Genomic DNA, 24,694 nt, shown 5'->3' with positions numbered 1-24,694 from the left:
AATTTGTATACATTCTTTTACATTGCCATGACAATTATAGAAGAATGTATATACATTTTATACAGGTTTATACATTTTTTCATAGGGGTTATAGGTATTTAAGCAGTGTTATTTCGAATAAGGCTACCCAGAACTAATATTTGACCTCCTGCCAATCAGCAATAAGTGTTCAGACAAGAAGCTGCCGAAAAAACTGCACCAAGAAATGATTAAGTACTCACAATGAGCTGATACATAGCGATGGCATTCAGGGGGAAATTCCACGTCACTCACTCTCCTTAACTTCGCCAATTGTCATTTATACTTCACTATCAAAATGCAACATACTTAATCATTAATAGCAACTATTTTTATCGCGACTGTTTTATCTCCGTCCAATTGCTGCCAAAGATAAACATAGCCATATTTTAGTCATGTTACCTTTTGATAATTGGGCCTAAATGGTTTAGTTGTCCCTCAGCGTGCTTCTAAATCAGTTGCAAAGAGACCGCCAGAAGACAATTCCGTGATTGGCCGAGAAACCGGCACAGGCAGCACGTGAAACAAATGACTGGAGTAATAAAGTCTGCTATGGCGTCCGTAGTAATTACCAGAATTTTCTGCAACTCAGGTAGGATATGTTTCTATTCCTAATTATGGTGTTTTATTTGTTGTTGTTAATAATATAAATCTGATAATGTATATAATTTTGTTTGAATAAAACAATATCTATGGTATTACATTGAAATTCGATGATCCTTAAAACTTACTCATCCTTTCCTCGCATGTTCTAACCAAAAGTCCCAATACTTGCTAGGTGGTGGGATTTGTGTAAATATTTTTCCGTTATTGCATATTATGCATTCAATGTGCTACTTCACACCAACTTAATGAGTGTTTTTTTTTCAGTTTTGCCAAGAGCCCTCAAGCAGAGTATTAAACTTCGTAATTATTCACAATGTGTAAGTATCCGTTTACATTTCGTTATTTTATGATAGTCACGTTAGATGACAACAGTAATGAATGAAACTATGAATACTTATTTTTGCCGTTGTCTGTAGACGAGTCGCCTCAGAGTGCAGCAAGTACTTATTCCTACCGTTTCATCTCGGAGAAGTTATGCGGTGGAGAAAAAGGTGTATCAGCGGGATAAACCGCATTGTAATGTTGGAACGATCGGACATGTTGATCACGGTAAAACAACACTAACAGCAGCAATAACAAAAGGTAATAATTACTCTAGAGACCACCCTTCATCTACTATGTTCATACCATTTGTTTATGAGGCTCATGTATATCTCTTAAGAGTAAGTTACGCAATTCCTTTTTTCCAATTACGAACTTTTACTATCAGCCCTCCAAATTCTTGAGTTAAGATTGAAAAAAAGTGATCAGAATGTATTTCTTTGCAGTTCTTGCAGATAAAGCTCTCGCTCAGGCAAAAATGTATGCAGACATTGATAATGCACCCGAGGAAAAGGCCCGTGGAATCACCATCAATGTTGCTCATGTTGAATATTCGACCCCTAATCGGCACTATGGTCACACGGATTGCCCTGGTCATGCTGACTATATCAAGGTGCTACTTTATGGGAAATGTGGTCCCAGAATTTTAGTCTTTTGTGTCCTCTAATTGTTACTCAGTGGCAACGTAAACTGTGTAGCAATTTCATACAAGTAATTTGGCAAAGCCCCTACACCCTTAAAGAGAAATTGAACACAGCTGCCTTTCAGATCTTTGACAAAATGTCTCCAGGATTTCTAATTTCTAAATCAAAATATCTTCAAAATTATGTGAGGTAGAATTAATCGTAAAAATCAGGTGGATATACATTTACGATGCTGTGCAATATTTCTAAGATTATTTGTAAGTGACGTAATTTATGCTGTTCTTATTATTTTTTTATAATTTAGTATTACAACATGTTCACGATACCTAGAACTTAATCAATCAACAGTAACTTAGATACCTTTAACATATTTCTTTTGTTATAACACTTATGAGAAATTGCAACACTCCTCAATTTCTCATTCATTTATACTCTTATCTTTTAAAGTTATCGATTTAGCACAAATTAAAACATAACGTCATTATCCTTCAGTCAGACCAAGTTCTGCACTGTGTTTTACAAATGAAATACAGCATACTCCCGATTATCCGGGCTAATGATCGGTAGAGGTGGCATGAATAATCGGAAAACACGGATAATCCAAACTTATCCTGTAATTTCAAGTAATTTTCAAAATTTACGCAAATCAAACAATCTATTATTATTCACGCACATTCTCTGTTATTTTAGATTGATTTCCGTAATTATAACAAGGTTTCTTTTTCCGACCGCGATCTTTTTAGCGGCGATAAAGTGGTTGTACTTCTACTGCTCCGTGTAATGCCTAGTTTCCGAAGACTGTGCATCCATGCTTGCGAGATCACAGATTAAGAAAATTGGTTTGCACAAACCACTCTGCGACGTCGGAAATTATAGACGTCAGTTATCATGCTGCATGTAGTCGTGTCTCGCACGAATGCAACTGCTGATCCTTGATCTCTGAGCACGATCGTGCACCTTGATGGTTAAAAAAAAGGAGCACGTAACTCCTGTGAAGGTAACAGGCACGTGATAATGCCATCGCGCAGCAGCAGCTTTAGGAAACCAGGACATATGGCAAATTCTATGACTCAGGCTATCTCCACTGCCACTTCCCCCGCTGCCTTCACTTCTACTATTCCCTTCCCTTCCAGTTTGACCCTGGCTACTCGCAGTGTAAGCATGCCTGAGTGCGATGAATTCTCCGGTTCCCTTGGGCTGTTTTCAAACGCATGCGAGGCCACGAAATTACTTCCGACTTAACGATATAGAATATACAATTAGAGATCGTCGATAACATTTCTCTTACTTTAAGATTGGTTTATTGTTGAAGAATCTTCTAAAGTTAATCAAGGGTTTTTTTCTGGCCATTGATCATCGTCTGCAATTCCAGAGCAGACATCCAAGTAAACTTGAAAAAATTCTTGTCATCAAGTTATCAAAAATAATTCTATCTTACATATACATACATCATGGAAATAATAACCCCAGTGTAGCCTGGCATTAAAATTCATCCTTATGCGTTTTCATTCGATTTTATTTTTTATAAAGATTGTGGAAAATGTCAGAGAAGCATTAACTCGTGCACGGATAATCTGCAACACGGATAAAAGGCAGCCGGATAATCGGGAGTCTGCTGTATATGGTAACCCTATGCCAAAAATGTCTGATACTGATTATCAGTAGGTAGATATTTAACTTCTAACAATTTCTTATTAACTAAATCTCTTACAAAATTTTACATTGATTTGCTTCACTCTCTTTTGATTCCAAAGAATTAATACAAGCTTGATTATCGTCACGTATAATGATTGGATGTTTTACCTCAATTTTAAATTCAATCAGTATATTATACAACCAAAGCAGTTCCACAGTAGTTGAAGCTAGGGCATAAAACTCAGCTTCAGTAGATGAAAGTGCAACTGTGCACTGTTCTCTTGAAGCCCAAACAAGTGAATCTACAAAAACTTTGACAACATAGCCTGACACAGACTTTCTATCATTATGATTAGCATATTCTGCATCAGCATAGCCAAAAACATTACTATCATTAGGACCCTTGAATAAACCCATAGTTCTTAGTTCATTTCATATAACACAGAACTTTTTTAAAAAACCAGTCCAAAGAGCTTTAGTGGGTTTTACTGATTTTGACCATAAAACTAATTGTTGCCAAAATATGTGGCCTTGTTGCTACTTATGCATACATAAGTCATCTTATAAACGCTGTACATCTATTATGTTGAATTGGTTCTGATTAAACATCACAGAATTTACCAGATGCCAAAGGAGTAACTATTGGATTTGCTGTAACTAAAGATGTGCGAATAGTGTTCGCGAATACTAGAAAGTATTCGATATTCGAGGTCTCGAATAGTTGTGCTAAAGGTACCATCTCGAATACTTTGAATTTCGCGTCATACACTGTCGCACGCACGTTGTTGGTAGTTGACTCGGAAAAATGTAGAGAACTGCATTCGTTTAGTGCACGCATCGCCATTTTAGGCAAGTTGACAAATTACATCAAATTCGTGGATTAGAGCAGTGAAAAGAGTTCAACGTGAGGAACCGGTAATGATCGGGTGAAAAAATCCAAAAATCCCTGATTCCCCCACCAGGAGAACCTCAGTGCCGTGGGATAGAAACTACGTAGCACCATTCCCAAAATCTACCCCCTCCATCCATCAGCCCTTGGCCCCTCCTCCTACACTTTCCTCTTTTCTGTAATCAAACAAAAGGCACCAGCTTGCACAGCTTTACCTGTTGAAAATAAGAAGTTGGATGAAGCCGAGTATCAGATCGGTATGCCGCTGAAATGGCGTTTGGTAGATAAGAACATATACATTAGACAGAAATCCATCGTAGCAGTGTAAAAGCCGAGATGGCATGCAATCATTTTTTCTCGAGGTGTGTCCCCTTAGGATATTTGAAAGAGATGTTAGTTGAATCAACTATAAGCCCAAATTGTTTCCAAAAAATTAATATAGTCCATCAATCAGCTAAATTCCGGTTTGAATCCTTTAAAGCAGCGGTTCCCAAACTTTTTCTTTCCGCGACCCATTTTAGCTCATTCTTTTTAGCCGCGACCCCCTAAAAATGGTCGTCCAAGTTTAAGTACGTTGTTCACCATATTATTAGTATCTCGCGACCCCTTTCCGAACGGCCTACGACCCCCTTGGGGGTCGCGACCCCCACTTTGGGAACCACTGCTTTAAAGGAAATCTCAATTACTCGCCAAAATCCTGGGTTTCCTGCTGCATAGGCAACCTAGTCAAACATTCCCGCATTCATAGTTTTCTTCGTCCCCCCTGAAAAACGGTAGATCGAGGTTCCACTGTATACCTTTTTATTTATACATTCATTAAGGGAAATAGAAGAAAAAACTTACGTTTAATTTGCTTAGCGCAATTCTAGTATTGGAGGTATTTGAATGTTCAAGCAATGATTTAATATTCGAATTCGATATTTGAGTTCGAGAAATCTGCTATGCGACCCATCTGTAGCTGTAACCATAGTAAATCTTTCTAGTAATTTTTCAATGTATCTAGTTTGACTCAGAAACATACTTCCCCCTCTTCTCTCAATCTTTATACTCAAGAAATCGTTTAATTCACCAAAATCTCTCATTTGAAATTCTTCTCTTAATTTTCTTACAGTACTCTCAATTAATCCATTTTCTTTACTGGCAACAATTATATCATCTGCATACAACAAAACATATTCAATGATATAACTTAGACATCTTACATACAAACATTTGTCACTTTCACATGGCTTATAATTCAGTTTGGTTATAAACTCATGAAACTTTAAATTCCACTCCGTAAGAGCCTGTCGCAGACCATGCAATGTTTTCATTAACTTACAAACCATGCCTTCTTTAACATTCAAACCTTCATGAGGTATCATATAGATATGTATCTTGTTTCAATACTCCATTCAAAAAAGCATTCCTTTCATCCAACTGATGGGTGTACATATTTTTATGGTTGATTAAACTTAACAGAGTTCTAAGTGATGACAGTCTTGCTACATGCATATGTCTCTGTATAATCTATACCTTTTTTGTGAGCATCCCTTTGCCACTAATCTAGTTTTATATCAAATTATTTCTCTATTACCATCTCTTTTTAAAGCAAAAACCTACTTACATTTAATCTGTTTTCTATCTGGTGGACATTCTAAAATAATTCTAAATTTAAACTAATTCCCAAGTTTTAGTTTTCTGAGGTGCATTCATTTCCTCCTGAACATCCCTCATCCATTACCTATTATCACTCGTTATTCTATCTCATCAAAAATTTCAGGAGCACCCTCAGAAAAAAGCTATTGCATTTATAACTAAATTAGAATTTCTTTTAATCGCGTGAGTTAGAGGTTTAGTGTTTTCATCATTAAGAAAACGAGTCAACAAGCAGTGTTCTGTTTATTTTGATCCTCTCTCTGAATCAAGTCATTATGAGTTAACGTCAATATGACCTTCAAGATAAGTAGGTCTTTTTACTACTCTTGTGCTCCTTGTCTTATTTTCATTAAATATAATATCACATGCCAAGATCACCTTATTCTCATTATCCTTATAACTCTGACCAGTTTGATTCATCTCTAATTTATACAGACTACCATCTCTTGTACCAACTCCTACAACTCTATTATGTTTTTTATTAAAAATTGTAAATTCACAATCATCAATGAACATTTTATTACCTTTGTCTTCAAGTTTGGAAATAGAAAGCAAATTACACTTCAATTGGTCAACCATCAAAACATCCTAGAAATTAATATTTATAATTCTACCATTTACTAGTGTGGAAGCATGAATGTCACATATCTTTTCAGCAATTATAAAGTCTTTGGTTTTGGCAATGAGTATTTTTACTGGTTTTTCAAGAATGCTTATATTACTTGCTAGAGTATCAGTTCTCACCAAAAGTTCAGATGCACCGTAGTCCATAACCCAGTCATCTTTGGATGCATTCTCCTTATCAGCTTTATCCTCAATATAGCATGCTTCAACTTCAGTTGCAAAATTATAAGTTACTTCTTTACTATTTAATTCATTAGTTTGGTAAGTTGAATTATAAATGGCTCTCATATATGTAAGATGATCTTTATGACTACCTCTACTACATATTATTATTCATATCACCTCGGCCACAATAGTAGTTTGAATTCCAATCCCTATGGCCACTGCTGATGCTGATTCCCACAGCCTTCCCGAAAGGGACTGCATCCACCGCATCCTCGATGCTGTTGATAGGTACCAGCTCCCAGTCAGAAGCAGTCAGCAATCTTGCATTCTACTTTTCCACAGTTATTACATGGAAATCGGAAAATTGGCTTTGGTGAAGTCATACCTCCTCTTCCTCTGAACCCAGCAAATGCCGTTGGCTGGAAGTTCACATCTTTCAGTCTCTTATTTCTGACATCGCCTTGCTCATATTCTTCTATTTGCTGTCTCACTATTTCTATATTTATATCTTGATTTGCAGCAAGAGTTCCTAATTAAGTTATTACTCTATCATATTCACTTGGCATTGTCATGAAATAATGGATAATCTGTTGCCATGGGTCATACTTGGTTCCCGCTTCATAAAGTTAACAAACAGTTTTATCGAAATCTGTGCAAATTTTCTCAAACGTGTTTTGGTTAGGCAAATGTCTTAGATTTTGAAATTTCTTTGTGTGACTAATTACACTCGCCATGGACCTTTTCTGGTATCTATTTTTCAGAGCAATCCACTGTGACAGTTTCATGAGCAATGATGAAACCTTTAACTATTTCCAACAGCTCTATTTTGATTCTTTCAGCGATATATCTCTTCGTTCTCTTATTATTTCTCTCATATTCTTCCAAGTTCACTTCTCTTGATTTCTTCAGTGCTGTGGTTTCACCCTCTGGAACAGTTCCGTAAGGCACTATTATTTCTGAATACATTATCTATGGCATACCTTATGTTCTTTTCGTCCAGTATTAATTCCATTAAGAAATTCCTACTATCGTAATTCTTTCCATCAAGCTGTTGCATCTTAAATTTGTCTTCTTCCATTTTTTAAGGTCCCCAATTAAGCAGAATACTCTATGTTCACTTTCTTCAATATTCCACAAAATTTGCAAGTCACCGTGGCGAGGCACTGAGCTAAGCAGATCCACAAAAAACTTTTCTTCTTTTATAGCGTGTCTGGATCTTAAATCTATCTATGTTGCATCTTAAATTTGTCTTCTTCCATGAATTCTGCTGGTTTTTCCGGGTATTCTTCCGCGTTTATCCATTTGGGGAAGAATACCCGGAAAAACCAGCAGAATTCATCATAATCTCCGCGGAAGCCTACTTGTCTTCTTCCATTTTTAAGGTCCCCAGTTAAGCAGAATAATCTATTTTCAGTTTCTTCAATATTCCACAAAACGTGCAAGACACCGTGGCGAGGCACTGAGCTAAGCAGATCCACAAAAAACTTTTCATCTTTTATAGCGTGTCTGGAGCCATAACCTGTTGTAATTTATGCTGCTCTTAATTTATTTTCTTATTAAGTATTACAACAGGTTCGCAATACCTAGAACTTAATCAACAACATTTTTTATTATTACTACAGTAACTTAGATACTTATAATTTCTTTTGTTATAACAGTTATGAGAAATTTCACTCTCTAACAGAAAGTGTGTTTAAAATTTTGATATTAGTATGTACTCCAAGCGTAATAAACTGTACATGCGTTCAGTTCCGAGAGTGCTTTAAAATTTCTGAAAGTTCTGCGGAGAGACTTACATGAGAAAATAGTATACAAAGTGAAGCTAGTGTTTCGCAAGCATCAAAAACCATTCCTCTTTTTCATACATGACGGGATTAAACAATTTTTAATCTCAGGATGAATTTCTTATAATATGTATTGAGGAAGTGTAAAAATAAATTTCCCTTCATTTGTAGTTTATTTCAGTACAACCTATTTAGTAGTTGCTAAGACACAGCACTTCAAACATGGGGTCTTGACTATTTGCAAGGAGAATTGACATTGCTTTTATTCTCCAAGGCCATGCTATACCTGCGGCAGTTACAATAATATTTAAATGGACTGATGAACTCGTATTTTTAGTGAGCAGCCGACCTCTCACTACTTATTCACTTATGCAACCACATTCTGAACAATCTATGAATTACAGTGTTTCAGCCCTTTCTTAATGCTACAATTTATGCATTTTCTTTAGAACATGATCACTGGAACAGCCCAGATGGATGGTGCCATTCTGGTGGTTGCTGCAACAGATGGTGCTATGCCCCAAACACGAGAGCATTTATTACTGGCAAAGCAGATTGGAGTGAATCATATAGTGGTGTTTATCAACAAGGTACTGATTGAGTTTAGTATAGGAGTACATATAGCTATCACATTGTGAAAACTTCATTTATAATTCTTAAAGCTCTCTTTGGGCATCATAATTGATTCATTTAAACCCGTGTTATAAAACCAGGTGGATGCTGCTGACCAAGAGATGGTTGACTTGGTGGAAATGGAGATAAGGGAATTAATGACTGAAATGGGTTATGATGGTGATAATATTCCTGTAATCAAAGGCTCTGCTTTGCATGCCCTTGAAGGAAAGTCTCCAGAGATAGGTAAGTTTAGATTTCTAGCTTTGTGTTGCTAAGAATTTGATTATGATCTATGTTCCTAACTTCTTCCTTGATCATGTGATTAGTTCACTTTGTAGAAATCATCTTAGTTTTGTGTCTTTGTGTACACCTTACTAAAGTTTCCATTGCTTCCAACACTATCTCATCTCCAATTTTAATCCAAGATAATACATATACAGTCCTGGAGAGTAATATATTATCACCTGGGAGGCAAAAATTTTCTCAAAGTCTCGAGGAAAAAAGTCTCGACTTGACAACGGCCTGGCAATGCGGCTGATCCATGCCCCCATTAAGAGGAACAATAAATCAGAGTGCTTAGAGTGAAGGTCTTCTTCCCTGCCTGTTGAAAAGGTTTTTGTAGCCCATCTGTTGACGTTTTGATGTGCAATTCCTATGGCGGTATGCCCCAGGCGATGATCACCTCCTTCCCTCTCCCATCCAGAAATTGAGCTGAGTCCATTTGTACACATCAAAGGAAAAAAACACTAGTAGGGATAAAAAGAAGTGGCATTCCAATGAGTAATTTTGTGAGGACTGGTTTGCGGAATTCATTCTCATCCCAACTTTATTTAGCAAAATCGAGATGTTGATGTTTGCTAAGCTTTGAGCACTTAAAGATTTCTCATTAGATAGTGGGAAAAGCTAGACTCTTTCTAGGGCATTCGCTTCTACAGAGCTATTTTCCTTTTTTTCAATGTGCACAAAATTACTTTTGATATTGATTTTATAGATATCTGTACCTTGGAGGTGAAGGATGCTATGTCCATTTTCCCTTATTTTTCTGGAGAGTAGTTTTAAGATTTTTGAAAATTTTAACCAGTAATTACTAGAAGGTTAGGTTTGACCTTTGCCTCTTCATTTGGCCCTTAAGTGTCCTGATTTGACCCCTGCACCTCGTTGAACTACATGAATGGAGTTGTATTAAAACAACATTCATTCTACCAAACTCCTGATTTTGACCCTAGCACTGCTTTGACAATTCTCATGGCCCACATATTCAGCGCTTTTCCTTCAGATCCTTCCTTTTATCTATCTGCTTCCCTTCCTCAGCCCCTTTTCATCAGTCCCTTCCTTTCTGAATTTGTCCTTTGCATAATCTGCCACCAGGTGACACTCTTATGAGTTCAACTTTTGTGATTGTCTGCACGAAATTAGAGCAGGTTCTATTTTCTGTTCTGAAATTCGTACATTTTTGTGCGATTACACGGTGAATGTTAGCATTCATTCTGATATTCAGACATTCTCACATTATCTTGTACATGGCCATAACAAGTTTCATCAAAATCTAAGGTGGAGGGTACCATGTTATGGTTCATTTGGTGTGAATTACACATCAGTTAAATAAGATATTGCAATATTTCCACAGAATTGAGTGGAAATTCAATTTGAAAGTATTGCAAAGTCCTCTCCATCGAAAATTGTTTTTTCACATTTTTCACGATCTCATGTAAAGTGCTGTGCAACTTTATGCCAGGGAATTATACATACTAAAAGACTACCCGCCACATTGCCATGTGACGCATAAGAAAGGATATTATTTACACTGGTTTAATGTGAGCCCCAACTCTAATAAGATCAATATGGGAAGAACTCATTTATTCTTCGGGCAATTATTAAATTGGCATGGTGATATATTGTTAACTTAATGATTGGATATTGAGTGGATTATTCCCAGATTTCCACTGGAGATTCTCATTTATGCCTGCTAGATTTTAAACTCGTGGAAATAATTCTTTGCTGGTGTTACCCAGAAATTTTAATTGTGATACCCAAAAGGATGTCTCTGGGTCATTATAGTCTTATAATTGGTGCTACATGCTTGGATATCAATATTTCTGACACTTATGAAAGGAAACAAGTCATATTTTTATGACTGTCACTTGCAAGAGCTAGTATAGTATGTGTGTGTAATATTCATAATGATAATAAATAGGAAGTCCACATTTTTTTCATAACTTTGGCCTTAAATAAATAAAGAGCTATGTATACATTATCCGTGTAAGCTATGAAGTGGTTATTGGTTGCAAAGAAGGTAATTCAATGTCTTACAAAAGATCTGGTAAAGATGCTGGTATAGGCAAAATCTCTCAGGAAATGCAATACCCATTGCTGCACCTGAGGGTCCTTTTGCGTGAATGTGATTTTATCAAATTTGTCCCTTAAATGATCCTTTTTTAACAATCAATTATGTGTGTATGTAAAGTGTTAATAGCTTAAAATTATGTGGATTTTCTGGGTCACATTTTTTGTGTCTAACCTTAAACCTATGGACATAACTTGAGGTTGTGCTAATGAAGATGGTGGAATGAAATAATATTAGCAATGGCCTTGTATAAAATGATTTAGATCAGTGGAAAGTTTATAGCGAAACTATTTGATTGTACATATATGCTGAAAACTTAAGGCAGAGGGAAAGAAATTAACCATTCAAAGCCCTTTATGGGCCAAAATAGCCCTCTCCTATCTCTCTTGCTATTGAGAAAATCCTATCCTCTTAGCGATTAGCTGCAGAATATCTTGAAGATTTGTGTAATGTATGTATTTTTACTTTTATAATGGTAAATGAAAGTATGCTCACTTAAATGAGATTTGTTACTATTAATCTTGTTGAATCATTAATCCCTACTTCACTTGACTGCTGTGCTAAGACTTTCGTAATGTTTTGTTTCTGGCAATTCAAAGTAATCTTTGGTGTGGTAATCATTTTAGTTGAACTGATATCTTTTTGCATGAAAGATTTATGAATGCTTTCCTCTTGCAGGTGCAGATGCTATCATGCAGTTGCTTGAAGCTGTTGATAAACACATTCCCACTCCAATCCGGGACCTTGATAAACCTTTTTTGCTGCCTGTGGAAAATGTGTACTCTATTCCAGGTGATTAACCCCAAATATAGCTGGACAAGTTGTATAAAGGCCGTGTGATGTTGCTAAATAACAAGGTAGATGATAAATATGAGAAGTTTCAAAAGCAGTGGTAAGCCTTTATAGTTTACTTCTTTAATTAATGAGGACCCCCAGGCAAAGAAAATTAATGAAGTTAAGGATACCATGTTTCCATCCTTACTTGGCAGTATTGTTTTCCTCTGTGAAAAAAGAAATCACTTGAGATCTCCTATGACCTTTTGACCCTTGAGCTCATAGATTTTAATTTAATAACTTGCTGTAGGCAAAGCTCATGCTACATGTACAATTGTACATGCTACTGAACAGCTACTAGCTTTGGAAACACCTCGGCTACCACCCAATCTTAGAATTTTATGGAGTGGTGGAACTGATGGAATCGCATTTAGTCATACATTTCGTGTGGTAGAATAATGACCGTTAACAATTTCTACTCCAAGGTGGATCAAGGTGATTTCATTTCTATAAGTTGTAGGGGAGCGTGGTAGCCTAATGGCAGGGCCAGCTTAAGGGCCGGGTGACTGTCCGAGGAAATGTAGCCTGGGGGGATACCAAATGCCCAAAACCCCGTTTATTCAGGGGGTATTCCATACCAAAGGTTAGGGGGGTGATACAACAGCAGTTTGCCCGGGTTAGTATTTTGCCTTAAGACGGTCCTGCATAGTGCGTAGAGCCCTAGGTGGCCCAGTGAAAGGAACTGGCCATCCTACCCTGAATGCGTGATATTGAAATGCCTCTGGCTATGTCTGGGTTGAGCTCAACCCTCACCTATCCAAACCAACCTCCACAATGAAACAGTGAGCGATTGAGTTAAGTTGTGGTGAAAAGTGAAAGTCACTCATTATTACTATGTATTACCAAACCATGCAAGGTCCTCTCAATTTTTTCAGAATCATTCTCACATAAATTTTGTTCTAAAACCCTGGAAAGTTAGTGATAACCTATAATTTTTTTGTTCTTTTCCAAATACTTCTGTACTTCAAATAAGTATGTACAGTTGAACACTCTACCTTGCTGCAACCTTCAGGTAACTATACAATGAAATACCATAAAACATGAAAATATTTCACATGAGGTATCCATGTATCTTACCAGACTAATGGTGCACCAAAACTCGCTGGAATTACACATGGTTAAGAAATACCTGATTACTTCATTGCCATCTTGAGGTGTTAGTCTATCACTTTCAGATACATATGGCCATAATGAAGGCAACCCAAGGCCAGCCTGCTGGTAAGGTAGAAGGTAAGCATGTGCAAATGGGCTTCTCACAATCAACACACTCTGTTATATTACTCTATGCATTCAGAGAGCAATTCCTATGGTAGTATGTAATTCTTGAATCCTCAGGTGATATACACTGATTTGATTGTCATAAATATGTACTCAATTTGACTGAATTTTGGAATTTTTACATTACTCGGGCATTTTCTTTGCCATTTAGTCCAGTATGATGTTGGCTTTGTGTGACTTACCCGAGGCAAATTTTAAATTAAATTAACTCAGCTGAAAGGTTACAAGGGCATGGGAGATTACTCAGAATTTTTTATGTGGATTCACAACTATTAATTCCAAAGTATTCATGGAAATGAAGAGTCTCACTTCATACATGCTTGTTCTAAAAACTGATCCCTTCGAATCACCCCAATTTATGTACTATGCAGGAAAAAAGTATCCCAACAAATGTTGTGCCACCACTATAGCTCCGTGAGAAAATGGGTTTCCTTTTCAGTGGGTTGTTTTCTTAGTCAATAACGGAAATTTAACATGGCAAACCATCTCCTTTCTTCTTCAATCAAATACGCGACCAATCACTGAGTCTCCCTCAACCCAGAGCATTACTCGTGATGAACTCCGTAGAATAGAGGTGCATTTGACGGTATCATGTGCACACATTGAAAACGTACCTCTGCATTTTCCTTCGCAGGTCTCAATGAAACAACATACAGTGGAACCTCGTTAAAGCGAGTACGGGCTATAGCGACACCCCCGCTATTACGAGAGATAGCCGATGCACCGTCAATTGACCCTATAATAAGCGCGTAAAAAAATCGTTTTTACGAGACCCTTTCGGTGTTGGCGCTCGCCATAGCGAGGGTTTCACCGCCGGAAGACTTTCACGAAGACTCCTTAACCTCTGTAATTGCTAGCGATCTGTTAGAAATGAAGTTAATGGAGTGCTCAGTCTCAAATTTATGTGGTAAACTGTCGTTCGATAAATATAATGATGACGAAACAATGCTTTGCATGATTTTTATTCAGTGCAGCGCTTATAAATTGTTTGAATAGTTAGTCGTTATTTGAGTAAGGAAATTTAGTGATGCAAAAAAACATCGCCTTTCGTCTGGATTTATGCTTACGTTTATCGGATAGATGTTTATCTGTCGCCGCACCACTCCTGTTCCTGTATATGTATCTGTTCGCAAGAGGTATATTGGCTATTATTTGCTCCACCTCCGGTAAAGCGATAATTCGCTATAGCGAGTGTTTATCAGTGCACCGTGGGGTGTCGTTATATCGAGGTTTCACTGTAAGTCACTACGAGCCACTTTAAACAAGACATTCAATGAGCAGATTCAATGGGTCACGTACTTGAATGCAGTTGATTTCGAAGAATTTTTACCTTAGCTAGAAGGACTGACGAGCATATTGCCAGAATGCATTTTTGTGTGGATTGAGAAGGTATCCTCTTATTTTGATTTGAGATGCCATTGTCACCTGGCAAGAGGGGAAAAGTAGTTGGCTTGATTGAGGCAGGCTTAACAGCAGGGAAAATATTGTGAAGGATGAATATAAATAGAAGTACCTACCGTGTACTACCGGGTGAAATGCTACAGGGAGGGTGATGAGGCATATAAAATTGGAGAAGAAGAGGGAGACGTAGGTGTAAAACTGGAGATTTTGATGCTAATATACATTGAATCACTGCTCTGTGCAATACAATTTACAATACATAATTTTTCAAAATGGTTTTCAAAACAAATGATATGAAAGTTATACATCAAATTGCAGAAAATAAGTTTTTTGGTTTTGGCTGCTGGCTAGGAAAATATAAAATGTTTGATTTTTTCCTATAAATTAAATTTACCTCAGAAAATTGTGTCTCATCATTTTAATTTGTTTCAATCAAGTGCATATGCATAGAGAAAATATTTTCAGTCGCAATTGACTTGCTAAATCTGTTAAAGTGATGATAGCTTAGGTATTTAGAGCAATTCCTTGTTCCTTCTAATGCTCTAAATGGTGCCTTGCCATTGCTGCCTTGCATGATACCTCTAGCGAATATTTCTGCCATAAAATTTTCAGAGACGAGAGGGGAGGGAGTGGAGATGGGCTTTAAGTGATTTTCAGAACGAGTGCCAGAATAGGTACAAAGAATGGAAGGAAAGGAGATGGAGATATGTAGTAGGAAAAAGGAAGGTACGTGAGTTAAATTGACCAATCACTAACCAACTGCTAAGGTTATCGAATGCGCCAATATTCTGGTGAGCGGTACGAATTCTGTTCGAGGCAGACTAGTTCACCATCACCGCCGTGGCTGCTGAAAAAAAGACCATATTTGAGTTTCCCTTGTCTTGTTCCAAGGATTATATACCATCAGTAAGGGAAACCATTCTCTCGCGAAGCGATGGTCGTGGCACAAAGTCTGTTGGGATACTTTTCCCCCCCATAGTACATGGTAAGTAGGTTCTTCTTCCTTCAAATTAGAGAGGGAGAAGTAGTTCAGTTCAAATTAATTTTTTCCGGCTTATCCCTGAGGAGGAATTGTACAGCCTTGTTACATCTTTACATTATTTAAATCATGATCCAAATTTTTTAATTTTCTTATGCTTCAATTCAAATTTTAGGTAGAGGCACAGTTGTTACTGGCAGACTGGAGAGAGGAGTATTGAAGAAAGGGAATGAGTGTGAATTTGTGGGTTACAATAAAGTCATCAAAAGTACTGTTACAGGTAAGAATTAATGATTGATAAATCATTGATGCGTACGCATCAGTAGAATTGGATCAGAATCAGTGTATAATTTGTAATTATTACCAATGAGAATAGCCATGTGCTTTTTCCCATAATCTCATTGTCTAAAAGGATGTTTGGGATTTGAAAGATAATTACACAAATATTTTTAACTTTTTATTATTCTGATATATGATTCAATTTTAATTTCATGTGCGATTTCCAACTTTGGCTTCCCATTAAAATTTTCAATATTTATTATCAAGGTGTTGAGATGTTTCACCAAATATTGGAAGAGGCTCAGGCTGGTGATCAAGTTGGTGCTCTTGTAAGGGGTGTTAAAAGGGATGACATCCGTAGAGGGATGATGTTGGTGAAACCTGGCACAGCCAAGGCTTATGACCATCTGGAAACACAGGTGAGTTGCTCCCTAATATGAAATTTGTGTCTATCCAGTGTAGCTAGATGAAAGCATCTCAATGGTACCAATATACATTTTTAGCTAATAAACCCTGGGATAACAAAAACTTCATTAGTGAAATGAACATTCATATCCCTTGGAGCCCAATAAGCAATTAACATTCCTACCCTCTATGAAAAAAGTGGGACACTTAAGTTCATGGATCAATATCGTCCAATTTCAATCCAATAAAAATTGTCAGGGAAATCATTAATTTTTATATTGTACATTTGCTCAAAATTATGTATACTCTTCCCCATAGTATTTCTTTTACTAAATTTTTTCACAAATAAGTGCTCTTATTTTTTGGGGGTATTCTTTTAGACTTGTTTATTTGTATAGTATGTCCAGCAGCATAAACCATCTTATCCCCTAAAGCTGAAATCACTCTGCGGAGGATGAAGATGTTGTGAAAGTTCAATTGGCAGAACACCTGGCTCAAATTTGGGAAATATGCAGTTTAGTCCCAGACAAGGCAAATGATTTTTCCTCTGAAATTTTTGCACATTTTGCAGTTAGTTATTCATATGTATAATAGGGAAGTGCACTAATTTTTTTTATTGCTGAATTTGAAAGTTTAGCCTAAAAAAGAAACATTAGTATAGTCACTTTTATTTTCTGCATCTGGGGTATGCACTTTAAAACGTTTTGAAAGTCGGAAAATTTCATGTTGTGCTGAAACACACTGCCTCCATCTTGATTGAGATGTGACGTCACAAGGCAGTAGTCACCAGTGGAGTATCGCTGAATTCCGTCGCCTTCTTTAGCGCGGCGAGAGTTTCCGGGAATCGGTGGAGTTTGCTTCCTAAAAATGTCGTCTAGTACCAAAAACATGAATTCAAAATAGAATTATAAATGATTTTTTGTTCCAAATTTCATCTCGACGTCGAAACAAAAGCCTGGAGAAGATATTCATTCCCGTGCCTTAAGCACAAGCACGGAATAAATGGTTTAAGGCTGCTCCTGACTCTTACCTATCGATGATATTCTGTTTTGAAGATCATTTGAAGGTATTGTAAGATCAAATTGATATTTATATTATAATAATTTACTTAATAGGTACCTCAGTCACATCAGAAAGTGTGTTGAGTCAAAATATAGCATCCTCCGCGTAGACCTACGTAATTTACAAACTGAAAGTAGTTTGGTTAAAGAATTATGGCGCGACTGTTTTTTTACACGACCGGGCAAAATGCGTACTTTGCCCATGATATGTGCATATATGATAACAAACAATTTTTGTTAAAGTTTATCTTTATTTGTTGAAATTAGTACATTTATAGGTGATACAGATATAAAGGTACACGGCAGGTCGCGCGGCATAATTTGTACTCCACTGGTGACGGGTTCATCTTGCTGATCCAAAAAATTAGCTACAATACCTCGAACTTTGAAAACTCGCAATATAGGCAGTCAAAGTACATTGTAAGAATACACGAGACCATTATAGCCCAGAATGTACGTACAATGTCGAAATCCTTGGTTTTCAAAGATTGACGTATTTTATACGCCAGCGCGCCCGGTCCAGGGTTATCAACTTTTATTTCATCCTATTTGTTAGTTGAAATTATATTTCAGAATGGTTCTTTTAGCACTGCTACTGAGGTAAACTGGTAGGTACTGAGTACAAGGTACTGAGGTATGTCCTGAGTAAGTAAACTCCCTTTGGAGTAATGTGAATTACAAGTGTTAGAGATATATGGCATTTTATATTCGCTTTGTGTTCTCATTAATTATGCCTGTACGCATATTGTTGCTTGCCGCGAGCCTTTAATGGTATGTGCTCTTGCAAGAGTGGTTTTCATTTTTAATGTGGAAGTTGGTCAGTATAAGCAAAGAAATAATTAACATTTTAGCGCACACCAACCCTTGTAGTCATCGTATCTCTGCGTTTGTAATGACACTGCTAAAATACCTAAACGCCATAATGATGATAAAAAAATTGTCTCATGTCAATGATTGCTGCAATTATAATTAATGATGAACTTGATGCCGTATGATCACAATGAAGACAACAAAAATAATGTAATGATGTTATCTTGAACCACGGTCCTTTGGGTGAGATCTTTCCTTTGAATCGTGCACGCTACCACTACCCCAACCGACCCATTAGGAATTAGTGGACATTTTGAATTTATATATATTACTTGTAAAAAGTAACGCATGAAAATTAATTAATTACAGCCTAACTAACGCCCTAATTGAGAAAGATGCAGCAAGGTACGCGGTATCCCCTTGTTAGCCTTAACGTCTCGCATTTCTATGGAGCGTTGAACCTGTCCTCCTTATTCAGTAACCATAAATACATCAAAGTTTGGTATACCATTTATAAATAGTTGGAATTTTCCTTCTCCCAACCAAGATTATCTTTTCTTGAACCCATCCTGGACAGCGAACCATTGCAACAACCAGTCAGCTCGGAAATAAGGCTAACATCCCATGATTCTAGTTGCGAAGGGCGAACGTTCCGGCCGGCGTGAATACATACGCAACGAATAAGTCTTGCAGCAAACGTCTGAAATAGGTTTATTAGTTTGACTCGGTTCTTACAAAAAAAGTTTTGGCATGATAAACGGCATTGTGTCAAAATATACCCAGCGAAAAATAAATGCCATCATGCATTTATTAAAGATTCAATGTGCTATTCGTACTACTCTTTCCAAACTTGAAGTTGACACGTAAATGAATATTAATATATTACGTAATGATGAAGTCGTTTACTCAAAAGAGAAGCAGCCACATATATATTCTGAAGATATTTTATGACAGCAAAAAACGGGTACCCTCAAATTCTGTAATTTTTCTATGCAATAATAGTGGTAGAACTAAACGGTGTAGAAGCTGCCTTCTGCTACTGCCTTGTGACGTCACGGCCAATATTCAACATGGACACCCGTTTTCGCGGCCTTTGAATTTTTCCATATTTCAGACGGTCATCTCGAATAAAGTATTCACTATTAGGATTTAAACTGTGGTTTTACGACATTATGTTATTCTGAACTCTAATTTAAAAAATGTGTTTGGTGCATTTGAAACACTAGTGCACTTCCCTATTGCCCACATATCTCCAGAGTAGTCTGTATCATCAGCTTTTCTTATCACTTAAACCCCGGTGCATCAAAATATCAATAATATCTCTTTTTTTTTTTTCAAATTATTCACCATTCATTTTTGTGCAATGGTGCATATGGGTTACAGGGTTGCAAAAATAGAATAATGTATCACAATAAAGTAATGTGAGATAGGTTATTCTTGTTAGAAGGTGTTTTGTTGAGCTTAATAACAAATATACCCTAAATAAATGTTGATGCAAAAGCTTTTAATCATGCGCCTTGAGGTAAGGGATATAGGTCTACCCAAGCGCTCCTTAGGTACCTTGCGGAAAGTGTTAAAATTGGATATGAAGTGCGGCAAGTATCACCAAGTTATAACTTTTGAGCATTTAATCCGTTAGCCATCTCCAGTCTACAATTTATTATGAAAGTGACCCTATATGTTAGTTAACATACTCTGCTGCTGGCTAATCAGTGATGTTTCAATTTTTGTCAACTTCTTTCAGCTATTTACATATGTTACCCTAATTTTTTCCTTCAAAAATGTATCCATGATACCTCCAGGTCTACATTCTGAATAAGGACGAGGGTGGACGATCCAAGCCTTTCATGTCATTTGCTCAGATGCAGATGTTCTCCAAAACGTGGGATTGTGCTGCACAGATTCAAATTCCTGATAAAGAAATGGTGATGCCTGGTGAAGATGCTAAGTAAGAATTTTCTCCTTTTGAAATATATCGTGCATACTGTGGTGGAGTTATCATAACTTTATTTTTTGATTAATAACTTTTGAGTTAACTAAAAAGCTTCTTTTCTTTGAAACAGGCTTATCCTCAAGTTAATTAGGCCTATGGTCCTTGAACAAGGGCAGCGTTTTACACTAAGAGATGGCAGTCTTACCTTAGGAACTGGTGTTGTGGCAAAAACATTACCACCTCTGTCTGAGAAAGAGAGATTGTCTCTCCTAGAAGGCAAGAAAGTTCTTAAAGAAACTGCAAAAGCCCAAGGAAAATAGTGTTATTATGTAAACAGCTGTAAAAAAAACTTCCCGCAAATGGACAGTAGTGTTTTAAGCAACCTCTTGTCATTCTTGTCACCTCTTGACTTCTGAGGAACTGTGAGGGTAGTTTCATCTTCTGGCAAGGAAGTCAATGATTGAAGAAAAAACTATGGACTCGGTTGTTTCACTATTAGAAAATTGGAGTGAGCGCAAAGAGTGCATTACATGTGTTAACAGAAAAAAGTAATTGAGTTCAGATGTATGCAAATGTTTTAAGTCATTCATGAGGAACTCTTGATCCTTCTTTTATAATGATCCCAATAATTTTTTTAAAGAAGTACTTTAGTTGTTGCACTAAGTTTTGAGTGAATAGTATACCTTGCTCGATACATAAGGCATTTGGAATGCATGGACTCGGAGGAAAAAAGGTATGTTTGTGAATTTGGCTTTCACTATGTTGATGATTTTGTATATGGACTGCTTCCAACAAATTAAAATTATTATAATTTGATAATTCTCAATTCAATACAAAGTAAATGATGGTTTTTCCATGGCATCAAACATTGATGATTATGAAGCTTGATAGTCCTCTTGGTAATTGGTGAATCTCTCCTAGTATATGGGTAAATGGAGTTGATGCATGTTGAAATGTATTCCAGCGGTTACCTTTTGCTCCTACCTGTGTTTATCTTAATAAACACTCTATTTCAATGATGAGTGTAGTAATTCAATTATTTTTATTCATTTCTCATAAAAATACCAAAAAAAACCTTGTAACAGCCATAGATATTCAGTCTTGGAAAAGACAGTTTAGTCAAAGTTACTGGAAAGAATTACTTGTATCCAAACCGTCTCAATTCCTTCCAGTATACATATTTCTTTACCATGATATCAGCCATGAATACACATTTATTTACAATCCTTTTTTTATTAAGAAGTTATATAGATCCTTCTTGCTGCTAATATGTAGCTTTTCACTAATTTTGGCTATTTCTTTTCTACTTTTGCATTGAGTTTTTTAATTGTAGCTTTGCCTTCTTGACATTGTCTCAAAAGACTTACTTTCATTAGATACTATGTTTTCTGTTTTATTTACATGTTTTCTTCCTATTTTTAAGGGCATAAAATCAAAAAATTGCATTAAAAATTTCAATAATTGTACTCATGATCAATTTAATTCATCCATGATTGATCGGAAGGCAGAGAGGTGTGACTCTTAATTATCCTTCTTGGAGTCAGTGAGTCAATGCCATTTATTTATTTATAAATCCCATTTAAAAACCCAGCTCAAGTGTGGGGTGACAACATGCACCTTGAGAAGAAAATTTATTTTAATGTCCGACTATCCATCGAGTCTTCATGAGAACTATTGGGATTTGATAAGGTATCAAACCACTGCATTAGGCATTACTTTGATTGATAAGGATTTTAATTAGCTGGAGCTGCTGTTGTACTTATGAAGGTAGGTTTATAGTTTCAAATCCAGTATCTAATATTATTTTTTGTATAGAATAGGGAGCCTTAAATCCATTTACATTTATACAAACATAAATCTCATATAGAGGGCCCGCATAAATGTTTGTAGGAGGGGGCCTCCCGAATCCTTAGTGCCGCCACTGACTCTTACCGTCTTTCGTTTTGAGCAGATCCTTTGAGGCTCGCGCAGTTGTGGCATGTTGTGCCATTACATCACAAGTGTTATTGACTTTGGTACATCACGGATTGGGGTAGTCCGAAGAGTGAAAAAATAGTATTGGCGAAGAAAGACTAACTTGAATTGTATGCTTTTTAGTACAATGCATTACTCCCCCTTCAGTGTTCTTTTTTTTCGCGGCGAACAATACGATAAAAATGTGCGTTATCGTCTTGAAACTTATAGAGCACATCGAATCGGCATTGTCAACATTTGCCTGTTTTTCAAATTAAAAATTCTAGCTTAAATTCGTTTTGGTGTAAAATTCTGATGTTTGTTATACAAGCAAATGGAAGAAAGTTATATTCCACGAAAATTGAAAATTTCTGTATGATAGCGTAATTTTAAGCGAAAAATTCTCCGCGAAAAAATGGAAAAAACGACCGGTGGAGAGGGTCGATGAATTACATATCCGTCCTCTTTTCCCAGTGTCCTTTCCAAATGTGTGCTTCATTAGAACGTTCCATACATGGCTCGAAAGGAATGATGGGGATGCCATGGAAAAAATGTCACCGATCTAAAGCGAGGTTCTTCTGCATTTTAATGGCACATCCTGCGCTATCAAACTCGCCTCCCTCCTCTCCGTGGACACCCTTGCCGTACCAACAAGCTGAATTCCATATCAGGCTCCCTCGTGACCCTTCCCCGTGGGTGCAAATAACTATGTATCGGTCGTGTCCTCCAATCCTATCAGAAATATTCTGTAATCCGAAGTCCTCCACTTTCCAGGATTATCTGACTCATTCGCCGTCCGGGATTCACGGTTTCCCGAATGTCGTCATGAGTTCACGTTCTTCCTTGTTTGCTTTAATGCTGCCGTCCTTACGCATCTTCCCTTGGCCTTCAGCGACCTTCAAGGCGTAGATTATATTGGTTTGTATTCTGAAGGCCCTCGCCCTATCTCGTTAGCTATGTTAGTGCTTTCCAACATAGCTTTGCCTTTTCGAAATAATTAGGCTAGTGGAAACTTCTTACGTGAACTAAATAATTTATTCATGCAGTTTTCATTTTTGTACGTTGTTAGACCAAGTATTGGCTGGTAAAAACCTACTATGCAGCTCAAAAAGACTCAGGTGATGCCAAGGAGAGGCAAAAAAATTCATATCGTAAAAATTTCACTTTTTGCTTAAGGATTTTTGAAGAGCTGTACTTGTTTTAATTTCAAATTCTTGCACATTAATTTTTTTCTGAATTCTTTAATGAAACCGGCTTCATTTGATGTAATATTTTTAATTGGACTAACTTTAATACTGATAAATAAATTAGGGTACATTACAATTCATGCGATTGCAAAATAATTGAAAAAAATCCGTACCCCGTGATGCGAACTCGCAACATAAGGAAAGAAAGAAAATTACTTATGTAAATATATCTCATATTGGGTGCGATCTAGTGATTGAATAATATTGTATGACGTATCCAAAATAGCACATACCCATATTTTTGTCGCTCGTCACTCACTGCAAGAGAGACGATGAATATTTCTGGAGTTTGTTTACCGTTGCCCTTGAAATTAGCGGAAAAGCTCCTGAAGATAGCGATCATCATAACTTCAGTATTCTCCGAGTGAATTCTGTTCAGTTATCACTCCCTGTAATTCTAGCCAACCTCTGAGTTGGAGTATTTACCAAATTTTTTTCTCCATTATTTCAATCCAATGCGAAATTGAAACGTTAAAACCAGAAACAATGTCGGAATGCATGTCGTCCCTCATCTCCATTTCAAGCGGGCGTCTTCAACTTCGTTATCATATTTATCTCGTTCGATAAATATGATAACCTCGCCGCAACAGTCTTCGGAGGAATGTTAGCATTATGGAGGGGGGACGAATGGCGTTATGTTAATTTTTTAAATACAATTTAGGGGGGGGGGCAAAACTGACTTCAAATATTGGGGGAGACGCATCCCCCATGTCCCCGATGGCGGCGACGCCCGTGTCAGTATGTGTCAGCTGATTACCTGTAATTCTCATCAAAAATTGATGGTCCATCATCAGTTATTTTAAAAACGAAAAGGCTAGTATTTAAGTCCTCAATGGATGAGATTTTTTCCGGGTATTTCTCCGTGTCTGTGCATGTCCGTATATAATGTTTCTCCAATATTCAAGTTGACTTCCTCATGTTCAGAGAAGCAAGGCGATGTATTTTTCGATTTACTTTAGGGAGGCCACTGGAACGTTGTCGATATATTGTTCAAGGATATGGATAGACGCGGAGGAAGACCTGGGTAAAGTTTTTTCATTAGCAGACTCTGCTGAAGCCCTCGTGTGATCTTCCGCGAATATTGAATGGAATTATTTTCGACAAGGGTTCACGCCAACGAGATAGGATTATTCATTTCCCTTTGTGTGCTCTTTTTCTGTTAGTTTTCTATTCTGCTGCGAAGGTTTCCACGGAGTTAAATGAGGCAGGCATTTAAACTACTATGAAATGC

General features: G+C 36.9%; 1 protein-coding gene across 1 annotated transcript; it reads left to right on the top strand.

The window, feature by feature from the left end:
- Nucleotides 1–511: 511 nt before the first annotated feature.
- On the top strand, nt 512–21,299 carry LOC124166544 (elongation factor Tu, mitochondrial). Its single transcript, XM_046544098.1, has 11 exons — nt 512–610; nt 889–941; nt 1,041–1,206; nt 1,392–1,558; nt 8,774–8,914; nt 9,038–9,182; nt 11,962–12,075; nt 15,951–16,055; nt 16,322–16,473; nt 20,133–20,278; nt 20,394–21,299. The coding sequence occupies exons 1-11, from the start codon at nt 547–549 to the stop codon at nt 20,581–20,583; spliced, it is 1,443 nt and encodes a 480-aa protein (XP_046400054.1). The 5' UTR covers nt 512–546; the 3' UTR covers nt 20,584–21,299.
- Nucleotides 21,300–24,694: the final 3,395 nt, after the last annotated feature.

Source organism: Ischnura elegans, chromosome 1, assembly GCF_921293095.1.
Source record: "Ischnura elegans chromosome 1, ioIscEleg1.1, whole genome shotgun sequence".
Lineage (NCBI taxonomy): Eukaryota > Metazoa > Arthropoda > Insecta > Odonata > Coenagrionidae > Ischnura > Ischnura elegans.
Note: the sequence above shows the minus strand (reverse complement) of the source record. Positions and strands in the feature narration are given on the sequence as shown.

Excerpts from the sequence above, each read along its gene's own strand:
- LOC124166544 (XM_046544098.1), top strand. The coding sequence starts at position 547 with ATGACTGGAGTAATAAAGTCTGCTATGGCGTCCGTAGTAATTACCAGA. Across the intron at positions 611-888 it reads CAGAATTTTCTGCAACTCAG|TTTTGCCAAGAGCCCTCAAG; the intron begins GTAGGATATGTT and ends TTTTTTTTTCAG. Across the intron at positions 9,183-11,961 it reads AGGAAAGTCTCCAGAGATAG|GTGCAGATGCTATCATGCAG; the intron begins GTAAGTTTAGAT and ends TTCCTCTTGCAG.